The sequence below is a fragment of the Schistocerca gregaria genome, chromosome 11 (genome assembly GCF_023897955.1).
Source record: "Schistocerca gregaria isolate iqSchGreg1 chromosome 11, iqSchGreg1.2, whole genome shotgun sequence".
Taxonomy (NCBI): domain Eukaryota; kingdom Metazoa; phylum Arthropoda; class Insecta; order Orthoptera; family Acrididae; genus Schistocerca; species Schistocerca gregaria.
This window is the reverse complement of record NC_064930.1, coordinates 81,984,096-81,997,881: the sequence shown is the minus strand read 5'-3', so window position 1 is coordinate 81,997,881 and position 13,786 is coordinate 81,984,096. Positions and strand designations below refer to the sequence as shown.

Sequence of the window (13,786 nt, the reverse complement as noted above, 5' to 3'; positions counted from 1 at the left end):
ATAGGGGGTTGTAGTAAATTCCTAGAGTAATCATTAAAAGCCAGTTCTTGAAACTCTGTCCACAGACTTTTTCAGTACAGTTTACATCTACCATCAAGAGTCTTCCAGCTCATTTCCTTCAATATCTCTGTGACACTCTCCCATGGATGAAACAAATCTGTAACCATTCGTGCTGCCCTTCTCTGTATATGTTCAATATCCCTTGTTAGTTCTATCTGGTACGAGTCCTACACACTTGCGCAATATTCTAGAACCAGTCGCTCGAGTGATTTGTAAGCAATTTCCTTTGTAGACTAGTGCACTTACGCAGTATTCTGCCAATAAACCGAAGTGAGCCTTTTGTTATCATTCCATTTCATATCCCTAAAAAGTGTTACATCCATGCATTTGAGTTGGTCGATTCTAAAAGTGACTCACTAATATTACAGTAACGGGATACTATGCTGCTTGTTTTTGTGAAGTGCACAATTTTACATTTCTGAATATTTAAAGCAGGTTTCCAATCTCTGTACCACTTTCACGTTTTATTAAGATCTGACAGGATATTTATGCAGCTTCTTTCAGATAGCACTTCATTAAAGATAACTGCATCAATTGCAAAATACCTGATTTTACTATTAATAATGTCTGCAAGATCATTAATATACAACATTAACATCAAGGATACCAACACACTTTCCTGGGGCATACCCAACGTTACTTCTACATCTGACTGACTCTCCATGCAAGATAACATGCTACATCCACCCTATCAAAAAGTGCTCAATCCAGGCACAAATTTCACACGAGACCCCATATGATAGTACTTTTGACAATAAGCATAGGTGTGGTATTGAGAAAATTGCTTTTCGGAAATTGAGAAACAAGGCATTTATATGGTTGCCTCATCCAAAGCTTTCAGTACGTCATGTGAGAAAGTGCAAGTTGGGTTTAACATGATCGATGTTTTTGAAATCCGTGCTGGTTGCCATTGAAAAGGTCATTCTGTTCAAGATACCTCATTATGTTTGGGCTCAGAGTATGTTCTAAGATTCTACAACAAAAAGATGTAAGATATACTGGACGGTAGTTTTGTGGATCACGTCTACTACCCTCCTAGTCCACAGGTGTGACCTTTCCACAAATTGTTTTTTGTTCAAGGGATCTATGATAGATCATAGTTAGACAAGGGACTAACTCAGCTGCAAATTCAGGATAGAATCCGACAGGGATACTGTTGAGCCTTGGAGCTACATTCAATTTTAACAATTTCAGCTGTTTCCCCAACACCACTGACACTAATACTTACTTCATTCATCTTTTCATTGGTATAACGATTAAATTGGGGCTATTGTCCTACGTTTTCCTTTGTAAAGGAACATTTGAAATTGGATTGAAGAATTTCAGCTTCTGCTACCCTCAGTTTCAATTCCAGTCTCATTCACTAGGGACTCAACATTAACTTTGGTGGCACTAACAGCTTGTTTGTACAACCAAAATTTTTCTGGTTTCTGTGAAGGATCACTTGACAATATTCTGCTACGGTAGTCCTTGAACGCACCACATGTTGCTCTCTTGACAACCAAATGTATTTCATTCAGTATCTGTGTCTATTGCCCTACACTTTGTTTTACACGTATTATGCAGTAATCTAATTCTTCAGAATTTCTTTTTTTTTATGGCGAGTGTATACTATGGAGGGTCCCTTCCATTATGAACTCAGTACTATCCAGTGCATTGTATTGTAGGTAACTGGAGACCTAGAAACGACGGCGAGGCTTCGTCCCCGCCGATGCCCGCAGTTGTACACAACCCCACAACAGGCTACAGCAGTCCACTCACCCCACCACCGCCCCACACCAAACCCAGGGTTATTGTGCAGTTTTTCTCAGAAAAAAATGACATGAAACAATCCCTTATATGTGAGCTGCAAGATACAATTTTTAGTGAAAATGCAGATGATTTTGTCTGTATCAAAAATATGAAACAATGTGGCTGACACTACTCCAGAGATGTGGAGTCAGTAAGAAGATCAACACAGTGTGTCATCATAAGCTTTTATAAGGAAGGGAATTGCGACAACTTGTTTATCAGTACAGTTTTTGCTTCCACACACAAAAAATTTTACCATTTACATTATGTCAGTTTAAGCACAAGTCAAGTAACAGCTGGATTATTAGTGTTCAAATTCCAATTTCCTCACCAAAATTGGGGTTCTCGGTATGCCGGCAGTGGCAGACCTGGGATCATCCAACTGCCTTCTATGTTGGTGGTTATCATCCACTGTCTCTACATCTGCCTCAGCAGACACGTGGCTGAGTGCGGCCGATTTGAACAGCACCTGAAATCCACATATTACATAGTTATATCAGACTGCTCATAAGTGATAGGAAAAATGACAAATAACAAACAAAGATAAAAATTATTGTTCTTTATTTGTGAAACAATAATGAAATATAAAACACTCGGATGATATCTTTGTCTCATTTGAGGTATAATTAAACCCTCTCGCATATGACACCTCTCTGTACACGGTACGGTATGCACTGCACATGCGCAGGGGATTACAAAGCAACTGTGGCTTTCTAACAGCCACTGATGTCACAGGCTCGTGAAAAATTGACATGTGGCTGATGTTCTGCTCCGCAGAAGTGACACATTGAGCAGTAGGAGACACTGGTCCTCAAACCACAGCTTACACACGAGAGGCACAAAGCTGTCGAGTGCTAGCGGCACGCGTGACTCAAGTGTGGTGCTTGACCAATACAACTCATACACTGCGACTTCTAATCATATGCGGGCCTATGGGGTATCGTCTCAGTTGTGCAACTGGATTCGTGATTTCCTGTCAGGGTGGTAGCAGTTCATAGTAATAGACGGCAAATCATCGAGTAAAACTGAAGCGATATCAGGTGTTCCCCAAGGAAGTATCCTGGGACCTCTGCTGTTCCTGATCTATGTAAATGACCTGGGTGACAATCTGAGCACATCTCTTAGGTTGTTCACAGGTGATGCTGTAATTTACCACCTAGTAAGGTCATCCGAAGACCAGTATCAGTTGCAAAGCGATTTAGAAAAGATTGCTGTATGCTATGGCAGGTGGCAGTTGATGCTAAATAAAGAAAAGTGTGAGGTGATCCACATGAGTTCCAAAAGAAATCCGTTGGAATTCGATTATTACTTAATAAAAAGTACAATTCTCAAGGCTGTCAATTCAACTAAGTATCTGGTTGTTAAAATTACGAACAACTTCAGTTGTGGGGAAAGGGAGCCAAAGGTTGCGTTTCATTGGCAGGACACAAGATGCAACAAGTCCACTAAAGAGACAGCTTACACTACACTCGTTCATCCTCTGTTGGAATATTGCTCCGCAGTGTGGCATCCTTACCAGTTGGGATTGACGGAGGAGGGGGGGGGGCAGGCAGCTCATTTTGTATTATCACGTAATAGGGGAGAGCGTGTGGCAGATATGATATGCGAGTCGGGATGGATGTCATTAAAGCAAAGACGTTTTTCGTCGCAGCGAGATCTATTTACGAAATTCAGTCACCAACTTTTTCTTCCGAATGTGAAAATATTTTGTTTGGCCCAACCTACATACGTAGGAATGATCATCAAAATAAAATACGAGAAATCAGAGTTCGAACAGAAAGGTTTAGGTGTTCGTTTTTCCTGCACGCTGTTTGGAAATGGAACGGCAGGGAGATATCATGATTGTGGTTCGATGAACCCTCTGCCAAGCACTTAAATGAGAATTGCAGAGTAATCATGTAGATGTAGACACGACATGTCTTACAGAATTCACACCACACAGCCACATAAAGTGACTACAACTGCTCTTCATGCACATCACACAGTTTAACAGTACATGAAATTTGGCAATTCTGTGTATTCATTGCACCCTCTAACTCTACTGTGCCTCATCTCCCCAGAGAATATTGTCCGGCCACATGTCATCAACTACAATCCATGCCACAAACTGAAAAGCAAATTCTGTGTTGCTGTGGGTGATGTGATTTCAGCTGCTACATCATCTGGGTCTTGTGCTGCAACCAGTGCAAAACAGACAGCAAAAGTTTCTGTACTGCTTACTATAGGGTGGGCAATTCTTGCGACACTGCACAAGCATTAGCTGCACAATCAGTAACAGCTACAGCAATCTCATCAATAACTTCCTCTTCTAGATCACATGCCGAGCTCAACCATGTTTTCAAATTTTGTCAACGTCACCTTTAAATCATTTAACGACGTTGGGCCTCACATCGGACATCTCAGTCTCTCAATGCACCGAGCGAGGTGGCGCAGTGGTTAGCACACTGGACTCGCATTCGGGAGGACGACGGTTCAATCCCGTCTCCGGCCATCCTGATTTAGGTTTTCCGTGATTTCCCTAAATCGCTTCAGGTAAATGCTGGGATGGTTCCTTTGAAAGGGCACGGCCAATTTCCTTCCCCATCCTTCCCTCACCCGAGCTTGCGCTCCGTCTCTAATGACCTCGTTGTCGACGGGACATTAAACACTAATCTCCTCCTCCTCCTCCTCTCAATGCAGCTTTGTAACTGCTGCCGTTCACATAAAACAGTTTCACCAACAGCATACGGCCTCTCTTCTTGATCGCCGTACTGTTCTCTCACGTTATGGCTTGTCAAACAACAGCGTTGAAGTCATACCGTCATACAAACAGCGTCCAGTGCCAGATTTACACTTGGTGACCACAACTGGGACTAACTTCTCACCAGTGGAAATTAGTTCTGTAGTAATACATTAGCATATCTATCCAGTTTCACTGCACTTTAATTATAACTAACTGATATTTTTGTTGCTTTTAAATTAATTTCAGTACATTCATGGATTTTGGAAAATTTGCCATCGTGAGACAGCTACAACTGTTGTGTACCAGATCACTTTTGATAAAGCAATGTGTACTCCGACGCCTATCGAGCCGACAAATGATTGGCACAGTGAAAAAAGGGAATCACGAGTTTCAACAGTACATTGACACGGCAGCTAAAGAACATGAACACAGGGTTCTCAGTCTTCCACCATACCACGGCCACTTCGACATCATCGAAACGATTTTTGCATAGATCAAACATTACATGGCAACAAATAACAAAAACTTCACGGCAACAGAAATGCAAAAACCGTTAACAAAAGCATCAGCACAAGTAACGGCACAGAATTGTCATTAAAGAAGCAAGGAAAGTGGTGAGTTTAGTAAGCAGTATCAAAAATATAATTATATCCTTGGGCAATTCCAGTGACATTTTACCTAGACCCTGCCATTATGTCCTCTAGTCCGTGAAAGTCTCTGAACTATACGGCATTTACCTCTGCCATAATTTGTGTTTTTTGTAGGCATTTCACATTTTTCAGTGTCACATTGAACGAAAACGACATTTGACACATATGTGAAACTTGAGGTCATTTGCTAGAAAATGGCACATCTACCAATTCTGTGAGTTATCTCAATAAATTTCTTTATCATTCCAGAGTTGTAAAATCAATTTTGAGTCACCCTGTCAATATTCAATGAGAATCGGCAAATACAAATCAGTACAATGAGTAGTTAGCACTACTGATCAGTCATTGTACTGTTTTACGATTATTGCCACGCCCAGTGATTGCACATGTCTAGACTATACTTGCAAACTCTAGCATTTGCTCCCCTTTCTATGCTGATCATCCACTTGTACCCTACAACAGACTCAATGATGAGTTTTCGGTTAAATGGACAGCAGTGGAGTCTGCCAAGTTGAGGCTAAGAGTGTAAGAAGATGATTAATTTGGAGATGACGTCATAGGAACTGTTGAGTTTAAAGCAGGTATATAGATCTCATTTCTGATCTTTAGTGCATATCCCATAGCATTTTCTGCTTGGTTTCCTATCAATAAATGTGTTTTGTTCTTTAATTTTATTTATGATTTGCTATACATTATCCAGCACTACTACTTTTGTTACGAGATACATTTTTGCAGTCGAGAAAAGCTACGGGACTATATTTTCAGTCAGTATTGTGTGTTACTGCTGCTTACTCTATAATACGTCATTCCTGGCACACAAATCACTTTCGCTCAAGTACAGCCATTAAGGTGCCTGCCCTGAGAACTACAGATTTTGTCTTTAGCTCAGGCTTGTAATTTCTCTTGGGCCACACACCTGGAACATGATCCAGTTGTTGCCGACAGGGATGTAGTTAATACTTACTTTTTTCTGAGTGGTGTTCAGTTCTGTTCAAGCACAAACATCGATAGAAGAACCCTAGACAGAATCTGACAGGCTATTTGTCAACAAGATGTTTACTCAGATCAGTATCCCAAAATACCAGCAAACTTTTTCAACATTTAGATTCCAAACACGAGTTTCATCTACTGAAAATTCGAATACAAAAGAATGGAAATGTAAGCACTGTAGTGGAAAAATTGACACACTTTATGTCGACATCAAGTGCAAATTCTTCGTAATATCTGTGAGTGTATAGCAGTATAAACTGCACGTTATGCAACAGTTCACTTCAGATGCTTGCTTTCTCACCGTACTTACCCCTATATTTTTTAATATTTCAGACAGTTTAGCATCACATTAATTACTTCAAACAGCAAACATAGAAATGTCAATTTTTCACAGATGGAGTTGGAAATGAGAAAATGTTAACACACTCGTACCTATCTTCTAAACATGTCAATCAGCCTGATACAAGTTTTGCTACTTCACTTTTAAAAAATGATTTAATTGATGCCTGCAAAGTTCTTTTTGATATGCTGACTCAATGATAGTTTCTAAACAGAGGCAATAAATTTGTGGAAAATTCAGTATTGAAATGTTGCAACATTGTAGGGCTAACACGATCATAACGAAGGCAGATGAGGGAAAAAAATTTGCTAAATGACAAAAATTTTTGAACAGTGTTAGGATGTATATAATGAACAACGTACTACAAATACAGACACGGGTGGGGTGTGAGCATGGGGGTGCGGACATCTGTAAAGGTCACTTTTCTAGGTTTCTCTCGAATGTCTCTAACTATGCAGCAGCCACCGAAAATGTTCCCTGGTAAAAAATTAGCCTACATTAACCCATTAGCTCCGTGCGTTGCCATATGGCAACGTTTGTAACACTTTTTTAAAATTGTTGATTCCACGACACCAAAGAAGCACTGGATTCCATTCTGCAAGACTGTAAAGATCACTACAATGCAACAGTTTTAACAACACATTTAAATTCTGCGGTGTAAGCAGTGTTGGAAGTCGTCGTTTGCTGAATGACGAAGAAAAATGGAGTGTAAGTTCGAGTATGTTTTACACAGTAACTTACGATATATAATTTGGTCTTTTAGCATAGTTGTGCTTTAAATACTCAAATATATATTCTTTGGAGGTTACTGCTTGCTGTGAAATAAATTACGTTCATTTAGGCCGTTTGAACGTCGGTGTTGCTATATGGCAACACTAAGCGTTTGTACTCAGTAAAAGGACGAATTTTCTCTTTTTTGTTTTAGAAGAGGTTTCTCGCTTACTGAGGCGCTGGAGGTTCTTTATAATGAAGGGAATTTGTTTATTGAGCCCCCCAGATCCGAATGTAGACACAGATGAAGATTCGGGAAATGAACATGTTGGTGGGTAAGTATGCCTATCACTGGTTTGTAATTGTTTGTATACTGATGCCGACTTTATTATGAATTGCTATTTCATTTCTTATTTTTACAGATTATTAAACAACCTGTCCTCTCGCCAACTACTAGCTAATGCTGAAATAAGGATGCCAAATAACGAAAGGATCGGTGTCGATTATGAGCACTGTAATCCGCCGGCACCATCAATGCATACTGCACAAGGTCCAAACAGCTAAACAACGTCGAAATATACCAGAACCATCTGTATCTGAGATAAGAAACCAAACTATTTCTCAGCTTGATTTCAAGAGAGAAGGAGCAACAGTGTACTTGCAAGGACATCAAGCTTTACCAAAAGGAGCCGGGAGACCATCTGCATCAACAGCATGTTCCGACAGCCGCACATCGGATTCAGTTAGGTTTGATAAGACTGACCATCTCGTTCAGCACACAGAAGGAAAGAAGAAGAAAAGGTGTGCACACAAGAACTGTAAATCTATTGTGAGAACAATGTGTTCAAAGTGTAATGTGGGATTGTGTATTGACTGTTTTATTCCATTTCGTGTAAAATGCTGAGTTCAAGGTTTGATTTTTGATTATTAATTGTACTGTGTTATAAAGTATCAATTGTATGATGAAGACTGAATAATAAATTTGCACAAAACTTGTACATGTAATAAGAAATTTCAATAACCTACTTATTTTAGTTGAAGTTGTAATCCATATAAATTTAGATAGCGAAAGTGCCTAGCATTGCCACATGGCAACATCAAATATTTCGATAATGGCGGTAATGACTTTCGTCAAAACAACACTACTGTGCAATTTATGCCTTTTACAGACTTTTTTAAAAAAAAACACCACGAAGAAATTAATTCCAGCACTAATGGGTTAAATTTCTTACAAGGAAGGTACTAATCATATTTTGTCTAGAATTAATGGTTTCCACATTCCAGGGGCTGAAAGTAACACAAATTATTAAAAATAGTATTTTAATGGCATAAAATTAATGTATATTGTTAAATAATGTGGTTTAAGAACAAATATCAAATGTTTGTACCACATGTAAGAGTAGCAGGACTGTATTAGGGGGTCAACTGTGTTCTGGTGGGGTGACAGGCTGGAAAGGCAGGGTGGAACATTGGAAGTGTGAGAGAAGGTAGGTAGCCGGATTGTAGTCGTGCACTTCCATCATTTATAGATCTGAAAATTTAAGAGCGAGCATGCAATTTCCCATTCTCTCCAACATACTACATCACGAAAAGCAACTACAGGGTGTTATATTGACATTTCCGCAGCTCATCTCTCAAATCACTGGTGACACAGTGGGCACACATGCCCAGGATGTTTATGTTGCACAAAGTGCAACTGACTCTACACGGAATGCCGATATCAATTACTATCAGTATTAATACAAATAAGACACATGGACAGAAACTATGTAAACCTCTGCACACTGTTCTACAAAGTTAGAAGGAAATTGATTCTTAATGATAAAATACAGAAGCTTTAGGGTTCTTCCACGAATGGTAACACCAGCCATCCCTCCCCCAATCTTGCTACTGCTGCTCGCTTTTCAGTTCACAGACAGACTATACCTCACCACAATTTCCTGCTCATCTCTCTTGTGAGAGTTAGACAAAATTTTTGTGTTCATGTTTATATGGTGGCATTTTTTCAGTTTGTTGAATATTTATTTGCAGGTGTTACACGAGCCATTATGTAAAAAAGCTCAATAGCTGGAGCTGTCAATGTCTACCGTGCCGAAGAGCGAACCCCAGTGTGACACGCTGGTAATATTTATTTGACATTGTCAATTTCACTGTCTCTACTATCAATGGCTGCGATGCTTTTTGCACCTCTCCCAACATCTGAAGACGGCCAGAGGCTGAAACTGATTCCCTTTGTAAAAGAAGCATGTCACACAGGCCTTAAGAAACTTCATATTTTTCAACCCTAAGTCAAGAAATGCATTACAGCAGCTTAATGTTCTACATTAAACATGATTAGTCCTATTCCAACATACATATTGACAACCAACTAACCATATATACTATTGACATACGGTAAGTGGTTCCACTCAGTGCAAACTATTCAACAAGTGTTAACAATTCCTGAAAGACTGGTCCTAATCTGTGGTCTAGGCACCATCCAAGGAGGGTGTGGGAGGAAATATATGAGGTGCATTCCAGTGAGTGGAGATGGAGATCCTGACAGAGGGAAGAGAGAGACATTCCAGCCGGCTGTCCAATCTGTGAGCAATTATCAGGAGGGAGCTATCCCTCATTTGCGAAGAAGACAGGATGCACGGGATGGTCAGGGAATTGGGAAATTGCGATTGCACCCCACAATGGCGAACAGGATGAAGTATTTTCAGAGTGGAAGAAGACACTGAGCCATAAACATGACTACCATAATCGTCTGGACAAGACCAGAGTACGGTAACAGGGTGAATACACGAACAAGGAAAAAAATTACCGGAAATCCCATTTAAAAAATACACCTGTTCCGGTGCTACGTGACAATAGGTCTTCCGTAGACTTTTTCCCTTGGAATTGTAAAACTTATCAATTCTTTGAATAGTTAATGTTTTATACACTGGCGTAGAACTTGCCAGGGGGAAAAAAAAAATAGTTGGGGAGAGAAGTTTTGAACAGACTTTTGATTTTTTTTAAAAAAGAGGGAAGTTTTGGAAAGACCTCTGAGTGCATATTAGCGTATTACAAAAGTATAAATTTGCATTGCACCAAACACAGGACGTTAGTTTCTGGAGTGTTGAAATCTAGAGTGCGATGTCCTTTTGAAAGCCAGTCGTATCTCATGCCACGTGATTGCGCCAGCCAATGACAGCAGATATTCAGAGCATAGGACATGTGTTATACTTAGCCAATAGCAAGATTACTGTTACATAGTGCGAACACACGAAGAGGAAAAGTTAATGGTTTATATTAATGCACATGGTATAGCTACAAGGAAAGCTAAGCTTTCATATATAATATTGGTCTCTAAGATTATTAAGCTACAAGAAAAGCTAAGCTTTCATGTGTAATATGGATTTTTTTTGCATGATCTACGCAAATATATACATCTTTAAGATACATCACACAAATGTGCCAGTAAATTTAAAATGATGCCATAAATGTCTGGTCCTCGAAGTATTCAGTTTTAAAGGCTTTTTAAAGTCTCTGTGATTTAAGAAATTTATCCCACTTTCTCACATGTTAACATAATTCATCTTGTATAAAAAGAAATTTACTTGAATGTAACACTTTTCAAAGTGTTAGTAATAGGTTCAATTTAGCAGTTGCCAGAGAGTGCCAGAAACCATCATTATTGCGCTTGCACAGCTACAGTGGTGTAAAAAGTCTGTAGGTTTGTATGTATAAAGCACTAAGAGAGCTTACGTTATGCCACAAAAGAAACAGGACATCAGAGGATACCCCAAGAGCATCGGAATTTCGTAAAACATACTAAAATGCATAAGTCGGCTGTAAGTGCACATTGGTTTTTTCCAGATTCGCATTGAAGAAAGTCCCCTCCGATATTAAGCTTTTCAGTGTGGGTTAATTTTCTTGAAGTACCAGTACTGTACTCTCGCATATTTGGTTCGTAATTATGGCATAATGGCAAAAGATGAAAATGTGGACTTGAAATTCAGCAAACAGTTGCAACTAGCCAATACTGTGGAATGAAACACTTCGTTCCAAATAAATTGATTGCCTCAGTTGAAAGATTAATAAAGCCAAATTTCTTTAGCAAACTGACAAAAATAGCTTCATTGCTCTGCAAGGCAATTAATGCTTGGCTATTAATAACTTGGAAATAAAATGAAATCAGAAAATTGGACCTAGTAATATATTTTGTCCTCCTTAATTAAGTGAATGTATTTTAATTCATTTGATAGCTTTCAGCCACAGAAATCCATTTTCTTTTCATTTGGTGCGGGAGTTGTAAACTAAGAGGAAACAGCGAAATCATATAACGCAAACATAGGTCGCATGGAGACTAACCCCCTCCCCACTACAATTCTGTGCATAATGAGGTTTTCACTCTGCTGCAGGGTGTACACTGACACGAAACTTCATGGCAGATTAAAACTGTGAGCCGGACCGAGACTCGAATTCGGGACCTTTGTCTTTCGCAGGCAAGTGCTCTACCAACTGAGCTACCCAAGCATGACTCATGCCCCGTCCTCACAGCTTTACTTCTGCCAGTACCTCATCTCCTACCTTCCAAACTGTGAGAAAGGGTCGTGAGTTGTGCTCTGGTAGCTCAGTTGGTAGAGCAATTGCCCGCGAAAGGCAAAGGTCCCGAGTTCAAGTCTCGCTCAGGCACACAGTTTTAATCTTCCAGGAAGTTTCAACTCTGTGCATGCGCGAATCTGGCAGCTAGCGCACATTAGAAAATTTCTCATTGGCATCTGGCTGCTACTGCTGATACAGTTAACAGCCACACTCCAAGTAGCAGGAAGCGGAAGAAGGTACTGCTCATACGCGAGCTGACTGCCAGCCCACTGGCAACTGGTCAAATGAACCTAACATAAACAGTTGTGATGTCATGCTCATAGAAAACAGTTTATTATTACGAAGTATTACATAGTATTCGCCCCAAGGCCTTTGACGTATTTGTGCAGTTTAAAGACGCTTGTGGGTGTACGGTGTTTTATTGGTGTAAATGGCGCATTTCCATTGCCACTAAAGTTTTATTTTTTCTCTCTCGTTTATATTTTACTGCTGCAGTATCATTCTCCAGTAGGAGGGCACAGTAACATTCTTTGCTATAGAATCAATTCTTCCCAGTCGAAATTACAAAAATTTAACTGAAAGCTAAAACAATGAAAAATTCCGGGGATTCCGAAAAATTCCTGGGTTTCTCCCTGTTTTCTCCCAGATGAAAAAATCCCCAGATTTTTCCCGGACTATATACACCCCGTGTAAAGATGGAGTAAAGTAGCATAGTCTGCACTCCAAGATGTGTGGGCCAGGAGGTGGAGACATTTATCTTCCTCATGCATGTAGTCTTCAGGTGGGGACTAAGAGGCAGTCACATCAGCTTTTTATCAAAAAGGGAGGGAGAAAACTGGAAGCCAGGGAGGCCTGTAGGACGACGCCTTGGAGCTGGTGCTAAGCAGATTGTACTGAGTGAGAGTGGCACCAGATGCAAAAATCGTCAACATACAATGTCGGGGTAACCAGAGGCCCAACAGAAGCTGCAAGCCCATTGATGGTTACCAGGAAGAGTGTGACACATAACATAGAACCCTGTTCTTCAAAATCTGAGAAGTGCTGAGAGAAATGATGATTTGAGTTGAGCGGGCGCTCGCCATCATGGTCATCAGCACCCTGAGGAAAAGTCAACATCCAAAACTCATGGGTGGGGACAGAGGATGTCCCCACATGCAGAGCAGTTTATAACGTATTAAACTCTGCCCCCCTTCCTTACCACTTTAGGGATGAGGCCTGACCGTTCACAGAATTTCATCACTGGTTTTGGTATTTGCAAGGATGGTGAGCAGATCACCAGCGAGACCGAGGGCTGCCCTAATATCATTTTAGAGGTCACAAGTAGCCACAATATGCTGAACTGAAAGTGGCATGCCACAAACTTCACAGAACAGAGGATCCTGCCGCCGGAGGAGGAAACCATGTGTGAAAGGGCTATGCCCGATGCGCAGTGCGGTAAGTAAAACCTCCTTCCAGCGGCGAGGCCAAGCCTTTGTGTTCGATCTGAGCGACCACAGTTTGTTGTCTGTCACCGGCAACCGTTTAGTCTCCCACTGACGCATAACGCATCTGTCAGAAAATGAGATGACATGCAACACTGAGTGAAACAGCAGGTGGGATAAAAACTCACAGATAAAAATCTGAAGCAGGCTGCGAAAGCTCGTCATGGAGGGTGACAAATCTGATGGCACTAAGCCGTGTTGTATGTCTTACGCCCCTTTTACAAGAACGACACTTGTGGCGCGTGTCTACCACACCACCCCTGGCGGTACTCTGATACACTTTTTTCGAGTGGTCTCATAATCATTAACTTCTGTAGAACATTGATGAAGACCAAACAGAACCTTTGTGTTCCCATCCTAATACATGATTAAGCTGTTGAAGAGTGCTTTTATGTTAAATTATTTATTGTTTATGTAGAAAAATTATGGTAATTTAGCACCGTTAGTATTTGTATTTTAGCCCACTTGT

The 13,786-nt window shown here is 40.4% G+C and overlaps 1 protein-coding gene across 1 annotated transcript in view; it reads right to left on the bottom strand.

Annotated features, from left to right (window-relative positions):
* Window positions 1-13,786, bottom strand: part of LOC126295329 (uncharacterized) — an 84,284-nt gene that overhangs the window by 55,825 nt on the left and 14,673 nt on the right. Inside the window, exon 3 of the mRNA XM_049987796.1 lies at window positions 2,183-2,320. Coding sequence (XP_049843753.1) covers window positions 2,183-2,320 — 138 coding nt within the window. The remainder of the gene's footprint in view (window positions 1-2,182; window positions 2,321-13,786) is intronic.